The 26,591-nt window shown below is 41.3% G+C and overlaps 1 protein-coding gene across 1 annotated transcript in view; it reads left to right on the forward strand.

The window, feature by feature from the left end:
- The window catches only part of arhgef6 (Rac/Cdc42 guanine nucleotide exchange factor (GEF) 6), a 158,638-nt gene that overhangs the window by 60,389 nt on the left and 71,658 nt on the right, over nucleotides 1-26,591 (forward strand). Inside the window, exons 4-6 of the mRNA XM_069893554.1 lie at nucleotides 18,817-18,944; nucleotides 20,991-21,192; nucleotides 25,681-25,751. Coding sequence (XP_069749655.1) covers nucleotides 18,817-18,944; nucleotides 20,991-21,192; nucleotides 25,681-25,751 — 401 coding nt within the window. The remainder of the gene's footprint in view (nucleotides 1-18,816; nucleotides 18,945-20,990; nucleotides 21,193-25,680; nucleotides 25,752-26,591) is intronic.

Below are 26,591 nucleotides of genomic sequence, written 5' to 3' on the forward strand. Positions count from 1 at the left end.
GTTGGAACTGAGAGGATTTTATGGGGCATCATCCAGTGAGGTGATGTGGGTGGAACTTAGAGATAAGAAGGAGAGATATTAAAAAAAAAAGTGGCGGCGATGCCGACTGGCGCTGGTGCAGAGCTGGGAGAGCAGGGAGTGGTGGCTCAGCACTCCCTCTCAGAGATCTACCGCCCAGTCCTTCTGATGACAACTCCCTACAGGCTATAAGCAACATGTTAAAGGAGTCCATGGTGTTTTATTTAAAATTCTGTGACAACGAGGTCTGGGACCAAGAAGACGGCGCCTATGTACGGCAGAGGACTCGAGGGGTTGCCGACTCCAGGGGGAGCAGTGAGTTGGCGCAGGTCACCATTAAGAGGGAGAACACCTCCCACTGAGGAGGAGAAGCAGAGGAAACAACCCCAAAGATGGTGACCATGGAGGGTGACGAGCAAGGGGCTCTGCAGCTGAAGGATGCACACAGGCTGTGGGCTGCTGGGAACAAGGTCTACAGGCTCGCACCAGGCTGCATGCGATTGTCTTATAAGAACCAGGTATCAAAATCAAGATTTGAGAGAATGCTGAGGCCAAGAAGGTCTCCCAAAGAGCCCAAGAAAGGCCCTGGGCACTGAAGGCTTCCTCATCATGTTGGAGGTTTGGATCTGGGCTCAGGTTGCCAATGTTTTGAACTGAACTTGAGTCTTGTGAAGCAGCAGAGGCTGCGGGAGCACTGAGGGGAATTCTCTTTTGCTTCTTTCTCTGACACTGGATAATGCTAATGGTGAACCTTTGTCTGGCAGACTAAAGACAACTTCATGTAATATTGCATTTCTGTTTTATTACAATACAATCAATAATATCTCATCTGTCTTTGGGGTTGTGCTATAGGCCTCCAGTAGTCAACAAGAATTTGAGGAGAAAATGTGTAGGGAGATTGCCAATATCTGTAAAACTAATAAGGTTCTAATTGTGGGTGTTTTTAACTTCTGGGAACCAGGATGCCAGAATGTGAAGGGCTGGACAGGCTAGAATTTTGTGTCCAGGAAAGTTTTCTCAAACTATATGTAGGTGACCCCACTGGAGAGAACACTGGATGTTTTGGGAAATGAGATGTCAGTGGGAGAGCACTTTGACCATAATTTAATCAATTTATAAATAGTTAATGGAAAAAGATAGGATTGGTCGACATCAAAGTCTGAAATGTGGGCAAGGCCAGTATTGATAGTGTTAGGTACTTACAAAGGTTGACTGGCAGAGGTTGTTTGCAGGTAAAGGGATGTCTGACAAAGTGGAGCTTTCAGAGGTGAAATGGAGAGAGTTCGGGAACATTGTATCCCTGATAGAGTGAAGGGCAAGGCTGGCAGGAGCAGGGAACCCTGATGAGGGATGTTTGTGACCCTGCTCAGAAAAAAAGATGTTAGCCAGATATTGGCAGTTGGGATCAAACAAATCCCTCGAGGAGTATAAGGAATGCAGGAGTACACTTAAAATAGAAATCAGGATATAAAAAGAAGACAGAGATAGCTCTGGTAGACAAGGTCAAGGAAAATCTCAAGAGATTGTTCAAGTACATTAAAAGGAAAAATAGCTCAAATTTTCAGATTTATTGGCAGAGTACATACATGACATCGCATGCAACCCTGAAGCCCCTTTCACGTTGACATTTGAATCCAGTAATTAACTGGCAATTTACCAGTTCACCTGCCTAGGGAGGTCGTATCATTGCCAATCCTTTTTGAATTGGCATATGGGACATGAGATTTTTTTACATGTGGGCGAGGCAGAATTACCACTTATTGGTAGTGTGGAAAAAAAACTGTACACAACATACACATGTAAACAAATAAAGAAATATAACCAAACTGATTGTGCAATACAGAGAGATAAAAAAAACAATAAAGCGCAAGAGTCCTTAAATGAGTCCCTGATTGAGTTTATTGTTGAGGAATTTGATGGTGGAGGAGTAGCAGCTGTTCCTGAACCTGGTGGTGCAAGCCTTGTGGCACCCACACCTCTTTCCTGATGGCAGCAGTGAAAATAGAGCACGTTCTGGATGGTGTGGATCCTTGATGATTTCTGCTGCTCTCCAACTCCAGCATTCCCTGTAGATGGTGGGGAGAGTTATGTCTGTGATGTCCTGGGCTGTGTCGACTACCTTTTGGAGGGCTTTATTATGCTCGGGGTTATTGGTGTCCCCATACCAGACAATGATGCAGCCGGTCAGTACACTTTCAACCACACATCTGTAGAAATTTGCCAGGGTTTCCGATATACTAAACCTCCACAAATTCCTGAGGAAGTAGAGGCAATGATGTGCTCTCCTTATGGATCAATGTGGTCATCTATGTGTGTAGCCACAGGAGTTGGGAGAGATTGTGAATGAATTCTTGTCATAAATATTTACCATGGAGAATGTCATACAAGGCAAGGAATTGTAGCAAATTAGTTGTGCTACTTTGGACAATATCCAAATTGCAGGAAGATATGCCAGCTGTCGTCACATATAGTGCCCTCCATAATATTTTGGACGAAGACACATTTTCCATTATTTGTCCCTGTGCTCTGCAGTTTTAAATTTGGAATCAAACAATTCACATGCAATTAAAGTGCATATTTCCAGAATTTATTCAAGGTTATTTGTTTACATTTTGGTTTGACCATGTATAAATTGTAGAACTTTTTATACAAGTCCCCTCATTTCAGGCACTATAATGTTTGGGACATATGGCTTCACAGGTGTTTGTGAGTACTCGGGTATGTTTAATTGCTTCATTGGTGCAGGTATAAGAGAGCTTCAAAGCTTTTGATCACCTTTGGAGTCTGGAGTTGCCATTTTTAAATACGAGGACCAGAGTTGTGTCAATAAAAGTCTAAGAAGCTACGATGAGGCTGAAAAACAAGAATAAAACGGTAAGAGACACTGCCCAAACCTTAAGATTACCAAAATTAAGATTTGGAACATCATTAAGAAGAAAGCGTTCTGGTGAGCTCAATAATGGCAAAGGGACTGGTATCCAAGGAAGACTCCACTGCTGATGACAGAAGAATTTGCATCATGTGAAGAAAAGTCCCCAAACATATGTCCAACAGATCAGAAACCATCTTCAGGAGGCAGCTGTGGATATATCAATGACTATTGTCCACAGAAGACTTCATGAACAAAAATACACTGCAAGATGCAAACCAGTAGTTAGCCACAGAAAAGATGGCCAGATTAGTTTGCCAAGCCTGCAGAATTCTGGAAAAAAGGTCTTGTGGACAGAAGAGATAAGATTAAACTGAATCGGAGCAATGGCAAGAGTAAAGTGGAGGCGTAAAGGAAACTGCTCAATCCAAAATATACCACCTTTGTCATGGTTTGCATCTCATCGTGGCAATTTCTGATTGGAGGCCTGTGACCAGCAGTGTGCTGTAGGGGTCCATGCTGGATCCATTGTTGTTTATCATCTATATTAACAATTTGGCTGCAACGTAGTTAATTGGTTGCTAAGTTTGCAGATGACACGAAAATTAGTGGTGTAATGGGCAATGTGCTAAGTGGTCTAAGTATAGGATCGCGATTCATGGGGACCTGATAAATGTGTTGTGATGTATTTTTGAGGTAAAGTTAATGTTTCAGAATCAGATTTATTGTCATGAACATCTCATGAAATTAGTTGCTTTGCAGCAGCAGTATTGTGTAGAACAAAGTGAAAAATTATTATAAATTCCATAAATACAAGATTTTAAAAACTAAATAGTGCAAAAAAAGAGAAAGTGAGGTAGTCTGTCATTCATTGTCAGTTGAGAAATCTGATGGCAAAGGGGAAGAAGCTGTTTTGTAATGTTGGATGTGTGTCTTAAGTTTCCTGTACCTCCTTCCTGATGGTAGCAATGAGAAAAGGGTGGTCTGGGTGATGAGGTTACTTGATGATAGAGGCTGCTTTATTGAGGCACTGGCTCTTCAAGATGCCCTAAATGGAGTGAAGACTAATGTCCATGATGACACTCGCTGAGTTCACAAACCTTTGTAGCCTGGTCTTGTCCTGTGCATTGGCACTTCCGTACCAGACAGTGATGCAACTAATCAGAATGCTCTCCATGAGTTACGTACAGCTAAAAATATCTCCATTCCATCTTTTCTGGGATCCTCATTTCCGTTTTCTTCAGATAAATCTGTTAATAATCCAGTTGTTAGGCACACTCTAAGGATATGGGCCCAGTTTAGAAATTATTTTGGATTTTATGGTGTCTCTCTTTCAAGTCCCATTCTATCCAATCATTTCTTCCAACCTTCCTTACACGATTCTGCATTTCAATAATGGCATCGACGGGGGTCGTGGCAAGATGGCGTAGAAGGAAGATATGTGTTCCACCTCTCCCCAGCTGGATCATTAAATATCCGTTTTTTTTTAAAAGCATGAAAGTGATTAAAAATAAGATTTACAGTTATTTAAGTAACAGTGCTTTATGTTGGCATCTAATGTGAAATAGTTTAAACCTCAGCTTCAGAAAAAACTACCATATAAAAGTGCGGAAGAATTGAGGCCTACCTGCATAGCTGAATCCATGGAGTCATTGTTGGGAGTCTCCAAGCCTCAGAGAACTCCAGCCCATTCAAATTTGACTCTGGCGCCGATCCTGCATCCGCAAGATGGCGCTGGCACATCGGTGAGTTTGGCTTTTGCCGACCCGCGTCCATGTGAAGCTGTGCGTGCGGGTGGCACGACCGATAAGGGGACCCGTGAACCCGCGACCTCGCTGGGCAGCCCGGTGGCGCGCAGGGTAGCGTCGGAAGACACCTCTGCGCGTTCGACAGCCTGGCCTGGCCTGCGTGTGGCATCGCAGGCCTGGGAGCTGTTGGAAAAAATCGGCACTGTGGGGGAAGCCAAACGCCGGCATCCTGAAGATGTCAGGGTACCGACATCAGGTGTCCAGACCCATAGCCATTCAGTTAAAGGACCTGTGATGACTGAGGAAGATGAGGAACTTTACCTTATTGAAATATATCCAGGAGGAGGAGCTTGAAGTTAAAGAAAGTGAATCTCAAAAAGTGGAAGTGGAATCTGGACTGGATTCAGTGTTCACTGTTTTGGAAGGGATTGCTGGTCAAATACAGCAAATGCATAATATGTCAAAACAAGTATCAAGGATTTATGGAGATGAAAATAAAAATGAATACTTTGTGTGATGCAATATGTCAACTGTGAAACAGGAAATGACTGTAGTTAAAAGTGATATTAATAAATGTATAAAATTAGTAGACACTGTGCAAGATAATTTTAAGAAAATTGAAACAGCTTTCTTTGAGTGTCAAACTCAGGTAGAACGTAATAGAGAAAAAATGGAAAAGTGGAAGGTTCTTTTGTAGATTGGGGGATTCAGAAAAGAGATTTAATGAAGAAGGTTGATTCATTGGAAAATCAAAGTCAGAGGAATAATTAGAAAGTAGTTGGTCTTCCAGAGGAAATGGAAGGTGCTGACCCTATAAAAAAATTTTAAGCACTGTATCCCAGAGGTGCTGGGTAAAGAGTTTTTCCCTTAAGTTTTGGAATTGGATAGGGCTCAGAGAGCTCTGAGAAGAAGACCATTTTCAGGACAAGCACTGAGAGCAGTCTTGATTCGTTGTTTAAAATATCAAGATCGTGAAATGATTTTACGTATGGCAGTGCAGAACGCAAGACAGAATTGATATCCATTAATGGTTCAACATAATAGGGTGTTCTTTTATGCTGATTTGAGTCAAGAGATTATTAGAAGACGACGAGAATTTAATACAACTAAAGATGATGTTTTGTGGCGTAAAGGTTACAAGTTTGCTTTTCATTATCCTGCAATTTTGAAGGTTTTCTATGGAAATGTTCAATCTCAATTTTTTGAGAATGATCATGATGCTTTGGTTTTTGCCAATTCTTTGCCGGAATTGCGAAGAAATGGATCTTCTCCGTTATCTCCTAAGAGGAGAGTGAATGGAAATGGAAATGGACATGGGAATGGAAAGAATGGAAAGAAAGAAGAGATGACACAGTCTTCTTAATGTTGAAGATCCAGGGTAGTCGTTGGGCTTGAAATTATTGGGTTGAATATATGGACAATATTCGATTGTGTTTGATTATAATTAATATGTATCTGGCTAGGAGGGAGGGAGTGGATGACACTGAAAACTTTGACAGTCATCTGCCACTAGTGGATTTACCACACCCAGTTTTTGGGTGATTTTTTTGTTGTTTTTTAAAATTTTTTAATTTTTAAAAAAATTTTTGAGGGGGGGTTTTCTTTTTTGGAATAATTGTAGAGGGGAGCATTATTTTATAGTGTGTAACTATATTAGTAGTTAAAAAAGATGTCTCAATTGAATTTTGCAACTTTTAATGTGCAGGGGTTAAATAAACCAATTAAGAGAAAGAGAATATTGGCTTATATAAAAAAAAAATGAAAATTTATATTGCTTTTTTACAAGAAACACATTTGACTGAGAAAGAACATTTGAAATTGAAAAGGGATTGGGTTGGTCATGTTTTCTCTTTTTTTAATTCTAAGGCAAGAGGAGTAGCGATTTTGATTCATAAAAATGTACCCTTTGAATTGGAATCTTCAGAGGGGTATGCTGGCAGGGTATTAAGAGTGAATTGTAAAATTTTTGCTGAATAGTGGACTTTGTTGAATCTTTATGTCCCTAATATAGATGATGAGCGGTTTATTTCAGAAGCTTTTTTATTGTTAACTCAAGCTAATGAAAATGTTTTAGTTGGTAGTGATTTTAACTGTGTTCTCGACCCTTTATTGGATAGAAATCCAAAAAGTATGAAGAAATCAAAGATGGCAACACAAATTAATGTGTTAATGAAAGATTTAAATTTGGTGGATATTTGGAGAAAAGTTAACTCTACAGAGAAAGATTTTTCTTTTTATTCTTTGAGACATGATTCATTTTCTAGAATTGATTTATTTTTGGTATCAGCACATTTACAAGGTAATTATGAGCTGAATATAAAAGGAGATATATCTGATCATTCACTATTACTTTTTACTTGCGAAGGTTTTAATGTAATGTTATTGAAGAAACCAGAGTTTGTTACTTTTGTTAAGAGCAGATTTCTTTATTTTTGACTGAAAATATTAATTCTGTGGTTAGTCATTTTGTAATATGGGATGCTTTAAAAGCTTATTTGAGAGGGCAGATCATTAGTTATTCTACGAAAGTTAAGAAACAATATATGGCAGAAAGTTTCGAGTTAGAAAATAAAATTGCTGAGTTAGAGAAGGACTTTCAGAAAGGGGTAACAGAAGATAAAAAAAAAAGTTGCTTTAGAGAGGTTGAAATTACGTTATAATACTTTACAAACTTATCAGTTTGACCATTTAATTAATCGATCTAAACAACGTTATGATGAGTTGGGGGAAAGAGCTCATAAGGTACTTGCTTGGTAATTGAAAGCTGAACAGGTGTCTTGGACCATTAATGCTATTAAGAAGAATTCAATAATAACATGAACCTCAGGAACTTAATGATCAGTTTTATTCATTTTATCAAAAATTATATACTTCTGAGGGGAAACAGGATAATGGTTTTATTGATTCTTACTTAACTAAATTAAAGTTACCGGTATTAGACGGAATTGATATTCAGGAATTGGAATCTCCATTTATGAATTTTGAAATTAAGGAAGCTATTCAGGAAATGCCAAATGGAAAGTCCTCAGGGGACGATGGATTCCCTGTGGAATTTTATAAACTTTTTAATGATGATTTTTCTAATGAATTTGGAGAGGTGTTGAATCAAATTACTGAAGATTGGAAGTTACCAGAATCATGTTCTCTTTCGCTTGGCTTCGCGGACGAAGATTTATGGAGGGGGTAAAAAGTCCACGTCAGCTGCAGGCTCGTTTGTGGCTGACAAGTCCGATGCGGGACAGGCAGACACGATTACAGCGGTTGCAAGGGAAAATTGGTTGGTTGGGGTTGGGTGTTGGGTTTTTCCTCCTTTGCCTTTTGTCAGTGAGGTGGGCTCTGCGGTCTTCTTCAAAGGAGGTTGCTGCCCGCCAAACTGTGAGGCGCCAAGATGCACGGTTTGAGGCGTTATCAGCCCACTGGCGGTGGTCAATGTGGCAGGCACCAAGAGATTTCTTTAGGCAGTCCTTGTACCTTTTCTTTGGTGCACCTCTGTCACGGTGGCCAGTGGAGAGCTCGCCATATAACACGATCTTGGGAAGGCGATGGTCCTCCATTCTGGAGACGTGACCCATCCAGCGCAGCTGGATCTTCAGCAGCGTGGACTCGATGCTGTCGACCTCTGCCATCTCGAGTACTTCGATGTTAGGGGTGTAAGCGCTCCAATGGATGTTGAGGATGGAGCGGAGACAACGCTGGTGGAAGCGTTCTAGGAGCCGTAGGTGGTGCCGGTAGAGGACCCATGATTCGGAGCCGAACAGGAGTGTGGGTATGACAACGGCTCTGTATACGCTTATCTTTGTGAGGTTTTTCAGTTGGTTGTTTTTCCAGACTCTTTTGTGTAGTCTTCCAAAGGCGCTATTTGCCTTGGCGAGTCTGTTGTCTATCTCATTGTCGAGCCTTGCATCTGATGAAATGGTGCAGCCGAGATAGGTAAACTGGTTGACCGTTTTGAGTTTTGTGTGCCCGATGGAGATGTGGGGGTGCTGGTAGTCATGGTGGGGAGCTGGCTGATGGAGGACCTCAGTTTTCTTCAGGCTGACTTCCAGGCCAAACATTTTGGCAGTTTCCGCAAAGCAGGACGTCAAGCGCTGAAGAGCTGGCTCTGAATGGGCAACTAAAGCGGCATCATCTGCAAAGAGTAGTTCACGGACAAGTTTCTCTTGTGTCTTGGTGTGAGCTTGCAGGCGCCTCAGATTGAAGAGACTGCCATCCGTGCGGTACCGGATGTAAACAGCGTCTTCATTGTTGGGGTCTTTCATGGCTTGGTTCAGCATCATGCTGAAGAAGATTGAAAAGAGGGTTGGTGCGAGAACACAGCCTTGCTTCACGCCATTGTTAATGGAGAAGGGTTCAGAGAGCTCATTGCTGTATCTGACCCGACCTTGTTGGTTTTCGTGCAGTTGGATAATCATGTTGAGGAACTTTGGGGGACATCCGATGCGCTCTAGTATTTGCCAAAGCCCTTCTAGTGCTTTAATAACTGTCATTCCAAAAAAAGATACAGATCCATTAAAAGTGTCTTTGTATAGACCTATTTCTTTATTAAATGTGGATTATAAAATTATAGCGAAAGTATTAGCTAATAGACTTGCTAAATATTTACTCAAATTGATACATATTGATCAAACAGGTTTTATTAAGAATAAAAATGCATCAGACAATAGATTTCGATTAATTACTTTGGTCAACGCCTATCAAAGGCATAGATGCAGAAAAGCTTTTGATAGGGTTGAGTGGGATTTTTTTATTTAAGGTGTTAGATAAATTTAAATTCAGCCCTTTTTTTTATTGGTTGGGTTAAGGCTTTATATACAAACCCGATTGCTAGGGTGGTGACAAATGGACAGATTTATTTACCATTTACTCGTTCAACTCGACAGGGTTGCCCATTGTCACCAGCTTTATTTGCGTTGGTTATTGAACCTTTAGCTCAGGCTATTAGACAAAATGAAGTAATTAGAGGGATGTGGTTTAAGAATGAAGAATATAAAATTAACTTATTTGCGGATGACGTGTCGGTATACTTGACGGAACTGGAACGGTCGTTGAAACAATTGCAAGAGTGTTTGTTGAAATTTGGAGAATTATCAGGATATAAAGTTAATTGGGATAAAAGTAAAATTTTACCAGTTGCAGTGGGAGATTATTCTGAATTTAAAATAATTATAAAATTAAGGTGGACAAGTAAAATTAAATATTTAGGTGTGTTTATGGATATGAATTATCAATCATTATATCAATTAAATTATGTACCTATATTAAGACGGATTAAAGCAGATTTGATTAAGTGGAAAGATCTTCCATTAACTTTGATTGGTCGGGTTAATTGTATTAAAATGAATATTTTTCTTTGAATTCAATATTTATTTCAGTCACTACCTTGTTTACTTTCTGAGGATTTTTTCAAGATTTAAATAAAGCAGTGTGAGAGTTTTTATGGAAATGTAGATTAGCTCGAATGGCGTCACATAGAAGTATACACTGGGTGGATTATAATTACCACATTTTCAAAATTATTATGAAGCGGCCCAGTTGAAGTTCATTAGCAATTGATGGATTTAGATCAGCCTCCTTGCTGGGCTGAAATGGAGATGGTGTGTATTTCTAGGGTTGAAATACATGAATTTACATTTCGTTGGAATTTGAATTTGTTACAGCAACATGATATGTCGATATTGAAACTTTTATTAAAGATTTGGTTAAAAAAATAGGGTGTTGGGGTCGAAAGATAAATGAACTATTTTAACTCCATTGTATAATAATCAGCTTATTCCTTTTTCAATGTTTAACAATCATTTAAAGATTTGGGATTCTAAGGGTATAAAGTCAATGCAAGATTGTTTTGTAGGGGGCAATTTCTTTCTTTTAACCAATTGAGAGAAAGATTTGATATATCTGTAAATTCTTTGTGTATTATCAATTTAGGGCTTTGATAAAAGATAATTATGGTAGAGAGATGATTTTATCTACTTTGTTGAGATTTGAATCTTTGATATCCTCTATACTGAAAAAGGGTTATATTTCAGTTGTGTATAATTTGTTACAAGATAGTATGGATAAACCAGATTGGGAGAAATCTAAACTTAAATGCAGAGTGATTTAGTATTTATTTTCCCTGAAGAAAATTGGGCGAGTGTGTCAAGGCAATGTAATTAAATTGACTAATGTGCGCCATGGAATGGTGAATTATAATTTTTTACATCAATTATATTTGACCCTGGAAAAGTTTTAAAAAAAAAAATGTGTTTAGTAATTCGGATTCTTGTTTTGGATGTGGTTCATGTATTGGAACTTTTTTTACATGCTGCATAGAATTGTGTTAAAGTTCAATCATTTTGGCAAGGAATTAAAGTAGTTTTGGAAAAATTATATAATTTTATATTACCGTTAGGTCCAACGATTTTCTTGTTGGGAAATTTATATTCGTTAAGGGGAATGGGATTGGATAAAATTCAAATTGCTTTTGTACATTTGGTATTATCAGTCGTGCGTAAATGTGTTGCTAGTACCTGGAAAGATGATAATGAGATTAATATAGCTCATTGGCATAATGAATTGAAAGTATGTGTTGTTATGGAAAAAAATTACTTATACTTTACATGATAATTATTCTTCTTTTATTAGTAAGTGATCTCCATATTTGAAATATATGCATTTAGATATACTTTGAAATGTTATTAACATTAAAATTTTTAAAAAGATATATAATTAATATTTTAAATTTTTTTTGGCTGTAAGGGTGGGAGGGGGATGGGTATTAATGAAAAATTTTCTATATATTTTTATATTGTATGCTATGTTTCTGTTATCTTTTAAATAAAGTTTGAAAAAAATGGCATAGACTGGATATTAGGTGGTTTTTAAGATCTTTTTGTTGATAACTGCTTTGCATCATTTGAACAAATATCTGAAAAGTTCAATTTACCAAATACCCATTTTTTTCCGATATTTGCAAATCAGACATTTTCTCCACTCTTGGACACCTAACTTCCCTGGTGCACCTGATACGCACATTGTTGATGTGTTTTTTTAAATTCACAACCCATTCTTAAAGGTTTAATATCTGTTATTTATGATAAGATGGCAGGTTTAAGATCTGCCCCTCAATAAAATCTGCATGGGAACAGGATTTAAGCCTTTTATTGTCAGATGAGGATTTAATCTTTAATTAGGTTAATTCGATATCTCTTGAGTCTGAAACTGTTGGTTGCAATTTAAGGTTGTGAATGGGGCTCATATGTCCAAAGCTAAATTATCTCACATTTATCTAGATGTAAATTCTCGTCATGATAAATGTAAGAAAGACGAGACCTCTCTGATTCAAATGTTTTGGATGTGTCCTAGCCTCAAAAAATACTGGAGGGATGTCTCCTAAACCACATCCTTAATCCTTAATTTAAATTTTGAACCTAATCCTCAGATTGCCCTCTTTGGGATCACTGGAGAGGATGATGTTTGTTTGACCCCAGTTAAATCTCAGCTTCTGTCTTTTGGCCTCTCTTTGGGCCAGACGTGTGATATTACTAAAATGGAGGGATGCTGGCCTGCCCATCTATTATGTTTTGTTTAAATCTAGAAAAGATTCGCTATTCTGTTAGTAACTTAGATATAAGGTTTCAAAACTTACGGTGACCTTTCCTGATCTACTTTCAGAATCTCTAGTTTTATTATAAAACCTGTTTTCCAACACTTTATTGTATTACTCTAGATATAAAGTATTCTTTAATTAAAGAACTTTGGCTTGGTAACAGGCTTGAGACATGGGGAGAAAATGAAAATATAATATTCAGGATAAATATTGTATGATGTTCTATTACCTGATAGATGTACACTATAAAATAGACAAATTTATTGATTTCTTTATTTGACATCTCTGTTGTGTATTTTACAAATTTTCTGCATATATATAACTCAATAAAATATTTGGTTTTATTTAGAAAAGAACGCTCACCATTCGGAAATCTGTAGGAGCCTTTGGTGAGATATCAAATCTCCTTAAACTCTTAATGAAATATAGCTGCTGTCGTGCCTTCTTCACGATTGCATCAACATGGTGGCCCCAGAATAGGTCTTCAGAAATGATGACACCCAGGAATTTAGAGTTTCTTACCCTCTCCACTGCTGACCCCTTGATGAGGACTGGTTCGTGCTCTGCTAGTTTACCCAACCTGAAATTCACAATCAGCTCCTTAGTTTTGCTGACATTACGTGAAAGGTTGATGTGGATTAGATTAGATTTCAGATTTATTGGCAGAGTACATTCATGGCATCACTTGTATCCCTGAGATTCTTTTTTTCTTGCAGGTGCAGCGAAATTAGCATTAATTGGTAGTGCAAAAAAAAACTGTACACAGCATATACATGTAAACAAACAAAGGACTGTAAGCAGAAAACAAATGTAAACAAACTGCAATACAGAGAGAGACAAAGAGAAAATTAATAAAGTGCACAAGTAAGAGTCTTTAAATGAGTCTCTGAGTTTGAGGAAGGAGTCTGATGAAGTAAAGGTAGCAGCTGTTCCTAAACCTGGTGGTGAGAGTCTTGTGACCCCTATATCTCTTTCCTGATGGTGGCAGCAAGAACTAAGTGTGTGCTGGGTGGTGTGGGTCTTTGATGATTGATGCTGCCTTCTGACGGCGGCATTCCCTGTAAATGTACTCAGTACTGAGGATGGTTTTGCCTGTGATGTCCTGGGCTATGTCCACTACATTTTGGCGGGCTTTACACTCAGGGATATTGGTGGTCCCATACCAGACTGTGATGCAACAGGACAACACACTTTCTACCATGCCTCTGTAGAAATTTGCCTGGGTTTCTGGTGTCATACCAAACCTCCACAAAATCCTGAGGAAGTAGCAGTGCTGACGTGCTTTCTTCATAATGCCATTGGTGTGTTGGGTTCAGGAAAGATCCTCTGAGATAGTTACAGCCAAGAGCTTAAAATTGCTCACCCTTACCATCTCTGATCCCCCAAAGATCACTGGATTGTATACCTCTGGCTTTCCTGAAGTCAACAATCAACTCCTTAGTTTTGGTGGTATTGAGTGCAAGGTTGTTGTTGGTGCACCATTCAGCCAAGTTTTCAATTTCCCTTCTTTGTGCTGACTCATCCCCTTCCTTTATACTTGTAGATTATGTTATTGTCATACTGAACCACACAGTTGTATGTATAGAGTGAATGGAGCAGGGGGCTAAGAACAAAGCCCTGGGGTGCTCCAGAACTGAGCAGATTATGGAGAAGTTCTTACCAATCTTCACTGATTGTGGTCTGGAGGTGAGGAAATCCAGGATCCAGAGTGGGGTGTTAACTTGCAGGTCTTGAAGTTTGCTGATCAGATTTGAGGTGATGATGGTGTTAAGTGCCAAACTGTAGCATCCTGATGTATGCAACTTTGCTGCCTAGGTATTCCACGGCTTTGTGTAGAGCCAGTGAGATGGCATCCGCCATAGACCTGTTACTACGATAGGCACACTGTAATGTATTCATGTCACCGCTCAGACAGGAGCTGATATGCTTCATCACCCGCCTTTCAAAACACTTTATCACTGTTGATGTAAGAGCTACTGGTCATTAAGGCAGGTTACTATACTCTTCTTGGCCACCAGTATGATGAATGCCTGTTTGAAATAAGTGGGTAACACCCCTGCTGGAGTAAGATACTGAAGATATCCATGAACACCTTGGTAAGTTGGTCAGCACAGTTTTTTAATACTCAGCCAGGTACTCCATCTGGGCTGGATGCTTTCCTTGGATTCACTCTCTTGAAGGCAGTACATGCATCGCCCTCAGATATGGACAGGATGGGATAATCAGGAACGTGGGTGTGCAGAGGTGTAGTTCTTCGCTGTTACTGACATCAAATCTGGAGTAGAAGGCAGCAAGTTCCTCTAGGAGGGAAGCTTTACCATCTTACCAGATTTGGTTTTGTAACAGGTTATGGTATTTAGGCCTGGCCATAGCTGTCAGGTATCCCTTGATATTTCTATTTTCATCCGGAAGCTCCACTGACTGGGAGATAGCTTACTGCAGGTCATACCTGATTATCAACCATGCTGTTGAAGACGCAACTATGCTGGGCAGGGCACGTCTCCAGGATGGAGGATCAGTGCCTGCCCAAGATTGTGGCGAACACTCCACTGGCTCCCCATGACACAGGGGCTCCAAAAAAGAGGTACAAAGACTCTCTAAAGAAATCCCTTGGTGCCTGTCACATTGACCATTGTCAGAGGTCTGTTCTAGCCTTCGATCGGGTGGTCTAGCGATACATCATTCACCAGTCTGTCTCCTCCTTTAAGAATGCACGCAGAGGACAAAAGGAGACAGAGGAAGAAGCAGTCACTGCAGCACCTCCAAACCCAGAACAAAATTTCCCTTGCAGCCGCTTCAGCTGGGCATGTCTGCCCCAAATCAGCCACCAGCAAGCCTGCAGCAGACATAGACAGCCCCCTTCCTATATCTTTGTCCGCGAAGCTAGATCTGGATCTCTGGTCATAAATGCCTGTGATCTGGCTCTCAGCAGGTTCCGGATTTCATTGTTCATCCAGGGCATCTGGTTGGCGAAAACCCTAAATGATTTAGAGGGGACTCACTCATCCACACCCGTTTTGTGGCACCACTCAAGTAGCTGATCTATCTCACTCCTTAACGTGTCCTCATTACCATGGTGATTCTGCTGACAACCATGGTGTCATCAGCAAATTAGGAGATGGCATTTGAATTGTGCTACCCATACAATGAATCTGTAACAAGAGTAGAGCAATGGGCTCTACCATTGTTTCAATGCACTTGTAAAGTTGAGTATCAATCGAGAAAAATTGTGGGAATTAATTAAAATGTTTTGACAAAGATATTTTATTGATTTGGGATAGGTTTGAAGTAGAGTACTAATACTGTACAGGAGGAGGCTATTTGGCCCATCATAGTTGGACCAGTTCTTGGCAAAATTTCCTCGAGTAGCCTGTATTCCCCTGCTTGTTCCCAGAGTTTACAACACTGATTTTTGCTTTTGTGGCAAAGCAGAAATAACTTTGAGTCATGGCAATTTAAGCATAGCGTTGAGTGGCTCTTCCTGTCCTTTAGTTCCTCTTTAATCAGTAACTAGGCAGTTCATGAATATCAACCTTGTCATCATTTCCTCCTTTCAGGGGAGATCTGGGTATATGTGATGAAGTTCTATCAAAGCTCTGGAAAACTGTGTGCATACCTGCTGCTGATAAAACACAAACAACCTGGAGGGGACTGTGCTCTCAACAGAGTGTTTTGTAGACTCTTGCTGATGGTCACAAAACCCACCTTTCGCAACGGACCTTCATGAAGGGAAATCTGCTCAAGGTCACTGCCCTACACATGAAAAGTCATTGACCTGAAGCGTGAACTTTTTTCTCTCCACAAATACTTCCAGCACTTTGTTTATATTTCACATTTTTTACCAAATGTTTTCCCCCAATAACTTTTAACTTTTTGTTTGTGATTAAAATTAAGCAATCAGTTGTACAAAACTGGTGAATAGTTTTGGAGTTTGACACAAAAGTCTGCAGATGCAGTGAGTGAAGTAAAACATTGGAGCAGTTCTAGAAGGTAGTCTTACATCAGTGCAGGGCAAAGGCAACAGCGGCCACACACATTTTAAAGATGCTCGTGAAAGCTGTGCGTCGTCCCTGTGCCAGCACCCTGATGGGCAGTGTGTTCTGTAATATCTGTTCACGTTGTGGCACCACTCAATCCACCTATCAGTCATTGATGAAAATATACACCAAGGAAAAAGTACACCATCTCTATAAAATTTATTGCTGAGGAGGCGTGTTTACATAGAGGGTGGTTTGCCTGTAGGAAGATGGAAGAAGTTAGCTAGAATAAAATGTTCTGCCTGATTAGTTGAAGCTTTTTAAAGCAAAATCACAGTGTTGAAGAAGCTCAGCAAGTCTTGAGAGACCTGCTGAGTTTCTCCTGTACTTAAGTGTCTTTACTACAATCACAGTATCTGCAGACTTCTGTGTTTCACCCTGAAGCCTTTTAAAGCACCTTTTATTGTAAGTTTGGTAACTGTATAGGTCATATGTAGAGTGAAACAATGGATGTTTCATATCTGCTGTTTGAACTGCTGAGAATTTCCAGCTTTTCCTGTTTTTAAAAAAAATTTCAGCTTGCCAGCATCTGCAATTCATTGCTTTTAAATAATTGTGTGGCCAACAAGTTTATTTTCCACCAATTGTGAGGGCTCAACATGTGTCAGCTGCAGAGCACCGAGAGACAAAGCCAAAATGACACGTTGCACCTTTTCCCAAAGTAAATCAAGTCCTTTCGTGGTGCTTCGTTGTTTGGAAATCAAGTTACAATTTTGAACGAAGTTTCAATAATCAGTGATGCATCTGCTCATGATTGATCATCTTTTTCATAATGCATGTTGAAGAATGAACATTGCTCAGGTCACTTGGAGAATGGCTTGCACTCCATTGAAATAGTGCCATGGCATGTGAATGGGCAGATGGACATTGGTTCAACATCCTTGGTGAAAGACTGCCCTGTGACTGTGTGACACTCCCACACTTCTGCACTGAGGATGTGGAATATTCGCTTGTGTCTCTGATGGTGGGTGTGCACCCTCTGACTGAGCCACTGCTCAGGTGAAAGAGCAGCTATGTCAAAGAATGTGGTGTCCACAATAGGAACTGATTGGGAAGCTCTGCCATCTGAGGCCTCTGCTGAGCAACCATTCAGTTACCCATCTCTGACTTCTATTTACTGGTAGAAAAGTTGCCAGTGTTTGTACACATTTGTATAATTAACAAAGCTAGAAATGGCCAACGTTAAATGGGAACATTAAGCTCTGAGCTCTGCTGTGAGATTTGGAGAGTTAACAATAGTTCCTCTCCTGTTTAATCTCACTACTTCCCTCCAAAGCCAAATACCGATAGATCTATGAGTTCTAGTGAGTGCTTTGCTTCCATGTGCTGGTTCATTGTGTGATTTTTGAAGGAGGCCATTTGGCCTATGATTTTTGCAGTTTTCCTTTTTAAGAACACAAGAAAATAGGACAAATAGTAGGCCCTCAACCATTTTCAGCCTTTCAATATGACATTGTCTGTGCTGGCCTCACTCTTTATCTATGCCAGATCCGAGAAACTGGCAATTCTTCAGCTCAGATTAGAGATCTTCCAAAATTAAACTGGGATTCAACACATCGGGAAACCTAGGGATGGGGAGAAGTACTTCTTTCCTGGGAATCAGCCACCTCACTGGGCCACTTCAGGACTGCTATGGAAGTCCTCTGGCACATCGCGGCAGAGGGAGGCCGCCCCCCCCCCCACCCCCCCGGCAGCACCCACCCCCACCCCGTTCTCAAGTCTCGACAAACCTGATTCTTTCATGACTAGTTATTCTACTTGTAAATTATACAGCACAAAAGGCAAAATAGCGGCCAGCAAGGCCAGGTCTTGCAAGACTTCCTTGTCACTGTTTTGGTGAGCTCTGGCACCTAACGATTTACCACTGCACTCTTGCCAGGAATGAGAGGGTTAACATAAGAGGAGCATTTGATGGTTCTCGGCCTGTACTTGCTGGAGATTAGAAGGATGAGGGACAATCTCAAGGAAACCTACAGAATATTGAAAGGGCTGGATAGAGTGAACATGGAAATGATGTTTCCAGTTATGGGAGAGTCAAGGAACAGAGGATACAACCTCAGAATAAAAGATTGTCCCTTTAGAACAGAGATGAGGAGAAGTTTCTTCAGCCAGATGGTGGTGAATGTGTAGAATTCGTTGCCACAGATGGCTGTTGAGGCCGAAGTATTAGGTATATTTCATGCAGAGGTTCATGATTAGTTAGGATGTCAAAGATTACAAGGAGAAAGATCATGGGGTTGGGAGGAAATATACATTGAACATGATTTGAATGGCGGAGCAGGCTCAATAGGCCTAATGACTTAATTCTTACTCTACGTCTTATAGGCACACAACAAATTTAAATAAAATCTGATGCATGAACTTATAATAATTGCAGGTTAGCATTGGTGCAGAAAGAAAGAGCAGAAGCTATATTTTTTTAATTTCAGAGCCAAGCTGAGGCTATCTGGAAGAAATGTAAAATAAATGGAGAGGTAACTGTCCTCTGCTTGAGAGAAGTGAGTGATCTGCAGCCACATTCACCAGCTTTGGGTGTATTTCTTTGTTTCCATTTAGATCGAGGGAGTGGAAGGACATGCTCATCTTTCTCATACAATCACAGTAACTCGGCTAGTTCCTCGAGCAGCACACAAGCACCAGCCACAAAAACAGCCAGGACTCTGCGGAGGCAGTCAAAAAATCTGGTAATGTATTTCCTTCAAAAGCTGTGTTTGAAAGGAAGTTAGTGATGGAATCTCATTCTTAAAATGCAGCTTTCTTTTTGAAATGTATCAATTGTTCTAAAATCTTGGCCCTGCCAGTGTTTAGGCTTGAAACAAGCTTCCTTTTTCTCCATCTGAACACATTTCACTTCCCCTTTCCTTGTGTTTATCTAGATTTTCCCTAAAGGTATTCTTCTGTTTGCCCCCATGTGTGAGTTTTACACTATCCATGTTGCATGAAGAATAGTGAATCCCCTCATGAATCTCAGAGTGACCAAGTGTTAATTCTGTGACTTAAGTCTCCTTAGAAAGTGATGTATCCAAGTCTCCCATGGAATATACCACAGGTTTCATGCAGGCCTTCACCCAAATACATGCAGAAGGTAATATTTTCCTCTATCTCGCTCCTTCAGTGGGAAGTGGATAGTAAAATCCTTATTTTGGTGCAGTGGGCCTTGTTTTTATTTCTTTCCAGCCTGGTCATTGATACTGATTTATTCTCTCATTGTTGCAAATCGCAACCTTTCCTGAATAACATACGTGTATCACCCTGTACTTTAATCAGACCCAGAGCTTGTGCTGATTCAGAATTGCTTGAGGTTTGCAGACAGTTCAGTGATGCCTGCTGCTCTGGTAATGAAACTGATGTTCCCACCCTGCCCATCACGCTGGCTGTGTTACTTTCAAAAAGCCCTGAAAAGTGATCCTTTTCAAATGCAGGTTAAACTGGGGTTAAAAAGATTCAGTGGAATCTTCTTTGACTCAGCTTGGGATGTGTAGAAAATTCTCCCAACTAAGCCAAATTTAGTTCAAAATCGATTTGTAATTTTCAGGTGTGCCTATAATATTATCCCATTATTTGGAAAATATGATCATACTTTCCTAGAACCATCTCAGGTGCAATGGGGTGAATGAACTTCTACTCAGCAAAAAAAAAGGTGGGCCGGAGCTACTGTAATGTTAATGCTGCCGCTGGTACAACCTTTGTAAAGTGGGGAGCGGTACGACCTGTGTTAAATGTGGAGTGGAGACAGCGCTCCCCCGTGGGGATCACACTGCACAGTCCAACTGCAAGCAGCTCTGTACAGGCTTTAAATAATCTATTTAAGGAGCCGATGGTAATTTATTTTAAAATCCTGCAACCGCAGTGTCTGGGCCCAAGGTGGCGGTGCCTATGATTGGCGGCAGCCACCGAGGGGTTGCAAACTCTGGGGAAGAAGAAGATTGGCGTAGGGCACCAGAAAATGGGGAGATCACCTCCCACTTCAAAAGGAGGAGCAGAAGAGACGGCCCACTGGACAGTGAGAATGGTAGCGGACCAGTGAGGGGCTCTAAGGCTGTAGAGCACACAGGCAACGGGCTGATAGTGATTAGAGGCTGCAGACTACTGGTGATTGCAGTCAAGGGATTTGCACCAGACTGCTGGAAACTGGGTCGAGACTGGCTGAAGGAGTACTAGGTAACGGAACCAGGACGAGAGAGGGTACCAAGGACACTGAAGGCTTCCTGATTGTGTCAGAGGTTTGCATCTGGAGCTCAGGTTGCCGATAGTTTGGACTGAAGGCTGTGCGGCTGCCGAAGCTGCAGGAACACTGCAAATGAAGCCATGGCCAAGCGGTGATTCAGGGGATATCTCTTGCTTTCCTTTCTCTGACAGTAAGGGATACTGGGAAATTGCTGCTGAGAGTGAATCCTTTGTCTGCCTTACGATAGACTAAAGGAAGTTTTGTGTAATATCTTTTTTATTACATGTCAATAAGACCTAGACTTATAAAATCATTTTGCAACTTGATTCCAAATTTAAATTTGAACTTGAGTTCCAGTATTTACAAAAATGCTGTCAATACTTTTTGGAATTTAAACTTAAATTAATTAATTTAACTGAGATGTAAATTATGGGTAAATTGGCCATGGTCTCATAGAATAGCAGAACAGACCCAAGGGCTAAATGGTCTCTTTCTGTTCCAACTTCAGAGCACTGAGTCAAATATCCGTCTGATAGATAAAGTACTGTTCTGTTTGTTTCAGGACATGACTGAGAATGGGAGCCATCAGATGATGGTGAAAGCTAAGTTCAACTTCAAGCAGAACAACGAGGATGAGCTCTCATTCTCAAAAGGTGACATTCTTTATGTCACTCGAGTGGAAGATGGAGGATGGTGGGAAGGTTCATTCAAAGGAAGGTCAGGATGGTTCCCCAGCAACTATGTACGGGAGCTAAAGCCCACTGGTGAGTTCAGTTCCTGGTGATGTTTGGCCATTTTGGTGGGTTTTAAGTTTCTAAGTCACTGTACCCATTTGGTTAATTCTCAGTGTGAGAAGTGAACTTTTCCAAATTTATGTTTGCCATATGGTCTTTTTTTTTTCCTGCTATTTTTCGTCAAACAAAATGAAAGATTGACTAACTTGGTCTTACTCTCTGAGAGTTTCTCTCCAATTCTCTTTCCCTAATGTTGCTAATTTATGGGGTGCGGGTGTTACCAATCTTCATTAACCTTCACAGACTTCCCTTGGAAAGGTGGTGATAAGCTAGCACCTTGAACCATTACAGTCCCTCGGTGGAGATTCCCCCACTATGAAATTGCAGAGGAGATTCCACGATTTTAGATCCACCGATGATGATAGAAAGGTTTTGAAGTGTCAGGAGTCAACACCTGCCTAATTTCCAGTCTCTGACTGACTGTAGCAGCCATGACATTTGTGTGGATGGTCTCAGCAATTAGTTGCCTGACAAAGGGATAATTTATGTCTGGAGCCAGGGGATGAAGGAGAGATCTAAATGAATACTTCATATCTGTATTTACCATAAGCTGCTTTCAGGTGCCTCCTCCGCCTTGAGGACAGCTGCAGGAGCAGATCCAAGCCTGAAGACTCACCTTTCAGGTGGCAGCCCTAAAAGGCTGCTACAGTTCACCTGAAAGGGCCTGTTTTTCCAGAGGTGCCTCGTAGTGCCTCCTCATCTGAAGGAGGTGGGGCAACTGGTACCAACCATCATAAATATGCGGCATAGCAATGGCTGTCTTATGGCCCTACCCATAATCCCCCATGCAGGTGGAACCGCTCTGTACCCCACACAATTCCAGCTGCGTGGGTGTTTACGGGTAGGGAAGACCACCATTACTATGCCACATTTTGAGCAGCAGAGAGCGGCCCCAGTGCAGAAGCGGCCAGTCGGGCTGTGACAACCCACACCGGCCGCCCCTGCCCCGCTGCCTGACAGACCCTGCCTTACTGGGGAGGGAAGGTTGACGGTACGTCAGGGCAGGGGATGTCAGGGCAGGGGCACCTGGCGGGGGACGTTGGGGTAGGGGCAGCGGGGAGGGGGGCTGTCGGGCAGCAGGGAGTGGGGATGTCGGGTCATGTGGTGGGGGGCTATCAGGCAGCAGGGAGTTGGGTTGCTGGCTGAGAGTGTCATTAGCCTGCCCCTTAGCAGCCGTTTTCAGGAGGCTGCATTCAGTTGCGTCGGGGGACTTCGCCAATCCGCAGGTTTATCCCTCCCGGAGGAGAGTTGGTGAGTGTGCCTCGGAGATGCATCAGGCTCTTTCAGGTGGGTACCCCGACAGCTGCATAGGGGTAGAATATGCGGTTTTACAGCGGGCTATTCTGGCCACCTGAAAGAGCCTATAGAGATGTACAGCTCAATGAATTCAAAGAGAGATGTGTTTAAAAAGATTGGAGTGATTCAGTCTTAAGAAGGTGGAAGTGTTTGCTTTTGGAAAGTTTGAATAGATAAATTTCCAGGGCCAAGGGAATGCTTTCAGAAATAATTGCTGGGACCCTGACAGAATTTTTGCATCTTTGTTCGGCACAGGCAAAATACAAGAAGACTGGAGGAAAGATCATTTTATTCTTTTATATAAGAAGGTCAGCAGGCAGGAGTGTCTTGTCAGTGGTAAAGAAGTGAGTAGCGAAAATTCAAAGGGATGGGATTTATGCATATTTGGAAAAGCAAGGACTGATTAAGGATTTCAACATTTCTTTGTGCGTGGTGTAACCGCAAGGAGAGCTGGTGCAAACTTTGCGATTTGTGACGAAGTTAATGACTTGGATATGAATGTAAGAGGTATATATAGTAAACTTGTGGATGGCTTGGTGCTGGGTCCATTGTTATTTGTCATCTCTATCAATGATCTGGATGATAATGTGGTAAATTGGATCAGCAAGTTTGCAGAAGAGACAAAGGTTGAAGGTTCAGTGGACAGGTTTTCAAAGCTTGCAGAGGGACCAGTCAGAAAAACGAACAGCAAAATGGCAGATGGAATTTAATACAGACAAATGTGAGGGGCTTCATTTTGAAAGGGCATACACGATAAATGGTAGGGCACTGAGAAGTGCGGTAGAACAGAGGGACCTGGGAATACAGATACTGTACATAATCCCTTGAAAATGGCAGCACATGGTATATAGAGTTATAAAGAGAGCTTTGGGTATATTGGTCTTCATAAATCAAAGAATTTAGTACAGGAGTTGGGATGTTATGTTGAAATTGTATAAGACAGTGGTGAGGCCAACTTTATTTGAGGGATTTCTTGGGATGGTGTGTTCTAGTCACGAGGGCGCACTTGGTCTGCTCTCCCTGGAGGGGAGAGGTTAAGAGGGTTTATGATTGACTTGTATAAAATGATGTTGGGTATAAGTAGGAACCTTCTCCCCTTCTCAGGAGTGAAGAAAACCAGAGGTCATTGATATAGGATAAGTTGGGATTCGGGGGTGAGCTGGCCAATTGGATACAGAATTATCTTGAATTGGTGGTAGTGAAGGGTTGTTATTCAGATTGGAGGACTTTGACCAGTGTTGTGGCACAGGGCACTGTTTTTTTTTTGTAATCGAAGTTAGCAACTTGGTTAGTAAATCTGCACCAAAATTGGTGGTATAGTGGACAGTGAAGAAGGCTATCAAAAATTACCACAGAATTGAAATGAACTGGAATGTGGGCCAAGGAATAGTAGATGGCTTTTAACTCGGAGAGGTGAGGTGTTGCACTGTGGTCGATTAAAATCAGGGCAGGGTTTCTAAGATGAATGGTAGCACTCTGGGGAGTGTTGTAAAACATAGTTGAATCAAAGTGGTGACACAGGTTGACAAGGTGGTGAAGAAGCCATTTGGCACACTTCATCGGTCTGGGGATTGAGTACTGGGCAGAAATCTCATGTTAAAACTGTACAATATGTTGTGAGTTTGCACAAAATGTGCTGTTTTGGTCACTCAGCTGCAATAACCTGTAACGGTTGCAGAAAAGAGCCACAAGAATGTTATCGGGACTTGTAGGTTTGAATTATAAGGAGGGACTGGATAGGCTGGTACTTTTCTTCCTGGAACATAGGAGGCTTGGTGGGGGCTTGTTTACGAAATCATGATGAGCCTAGAACATGTAAATATTCTAGTCTTTTCCCCTGAAAAGGTGAAGCTAAAACTAGAGGGGCATAGTTTTAAGGTGAGAGGCAAAGGATTTAAAGAGGACCTTCTTCAAACAGATGGTGGTGGGTGTCTGGAGCGAGCTACCAAAGAATGTGATAGAAGTGGAGACAGTTATAACAATCAAAAGATGTTTGGACAGGCATTTCGATAGCAAAGGTTTGGAGGTCAAGGTCCAAATGTGGGCAAATGGGACTAGCTCGATTGGGGTGGATGTTGGGCCAAAGGGCTTGTTTCCATGCTGCAGAACTCTGTGACTCTTAAGATTTTGTTTCCTCTGGAAAAACTCAGCCTGTCAAGCAGGAGAGGGAGATGAACGATGTTTATTTCTCTCCACGGATGTTGCCCAGCTGCTGACTGTTTCTGGTATTTTCCCTGTAAGACTTGAATCAGACTTCATTCTTCACTCTCTGAGCCTTGATCCCCAACCATTGGGACAAACTTCACTCTCTCCATCCATTCAATCAAACCAGCCTAATTCTAGAAATAGAACCCCAGTTCATTAGATCTTTCCTCATGATGGTCCCTTGGTGCAGTCTGCCTGGCCAATGAGTGTTTCCTAGAATTCCTTTGGTGCATTAGATGCAGTGTCATCTGGATCTGAATAGCTGAGATGAATAAACTCCCTCGCACTGATCTCCATTCCTGGAGGAATAAGGCCAGGATCTAGAAACTTCTCTTTGCCTGACGATGAGATTTTAATGTTCAGCATACAGAGGCCAGCCAGCCTCAGTGATGACTGACACTTTCTTCCATTTCTATTTGCTTACATCCTTTTGGAAGCGCTTGTTGTTCTTCCCTTTTTTTTTGCTCTAAAGTTGTTGACCTTATATTTTTCTGCATTAAATTAATTCAATTCACTAAAACTTTCTAGAATCACAAGAAATTCACCTTTGTCCTTGCTTGTTCTGTCTTTCAGACATGTGGTGTACATACTTTTATGTTGCCATCAACCTGGGATGTAAGTCTTCCTGCAGAAAATAAATATAGTGAATGGTTGAGGGCCGAATGTAGATCGAGACTGGGACCCTACAATGCTCGTCCAGCCAGTTAGTTGCCCCACTATTCTCCAGCTCTCCTACTTGCTGCTCAGCCAGATTCTGAAGGAGGGTAGTCATCTGCTTTCAGTTCTGTGAGCTACCAGCTGTATGCTTCTGGAAAATGTCTTATGGCAGTTTTGATTCCCAATCCCTGTTCCAGTTGGTTACTATTTATATGGACCTGTTTGCCCTGTGTACTGTCCTGAATTGCTCATGATGCCTCAGATGTAATCTGATCACAAAATAATATTATTCATTTGTAGATAAGCCACTTTCCCCCAAGTCCCACAAAGGATTTGAAACACCTTCTGTTACCAAGAACTATTACAGTTTGGTAAGTAGCCTGGCCCGATGAAACACTGCACGTGATGTAATGTTGCTTTAATCTTGTTTGAAATTTGGCGATTGGACTGAACTATTGTAACTGGCATCATTTGCTCTTTTTGAAAATTCCCAGGAACAGGCTCACAGTCTGTTAACAACAGTTTCAGGGCTTCCACCATGTGATTCTCAACTCATACCCTCAGAACGGCTCGTTTTCTCTTCCTTCCTTGCCATTTTAATTGGAAATTGTGGCCCGTCAACATCATTCTCAACATCTGAAAGCATAAGTTTGATGTAGAACTCTCTTCAGCTTTCAGATTGTAGTCTGGTCTATTATTAGAATCTCTACTACAGTGCAGGAGGGGACAAGTGAATAATGTGTTGAATGTAACCTTCCTTTGGCACAGCAGCCTTGTTGTATTCCTTGGAGATAGGGGTGGGGTTCCAGAATTCTGGGCAATTTAACAAAGCATGGTCACTGCTGAGAAATGGTAGGTACTTGCACAGTAAGATCTCAAACTGAAGTAAATGCTCACTTAGTGATGCATATCATTAATTTGTCAGTCACTGACACCTTGGACTCTTTTATGTCACTTGGAAGGCCAGTGTCATTTCTGACAGACGCCAGCTCACAGACGGGCATTACACTCCATCCTGGCACTGAGTGAGTTCTAGGATGGAGTGTAATGTCTGTCATTGAACTGGTATCTGCCAGAACACCAGTCAGTCAGTACCAGGATGGAATGTAATGCTATTGGCTGGTCTCCACCACCAGTCTTCAACCCAAGACCTCTGACTTGGTAATGAGAGCCATGCCATTATCAAAAGGAAGCTGGCATTCTATTAATGA

This window comes from Narcine bancroftii, chromosome 8, assembly GCF_036971445.1.
Source record: "Narcine bancroftii isolate sNarBan1 chromosome 8, sNarBan1.hap1, whole genome shotgun sequence".
Taxonomy (NCBI): domain Eukaryota; kingdom Metazoa; phylum Chordata; class Chondrichthyes; order Torpediniformes; family Narcinidae; genus Narcine; species Narcine bancroftii.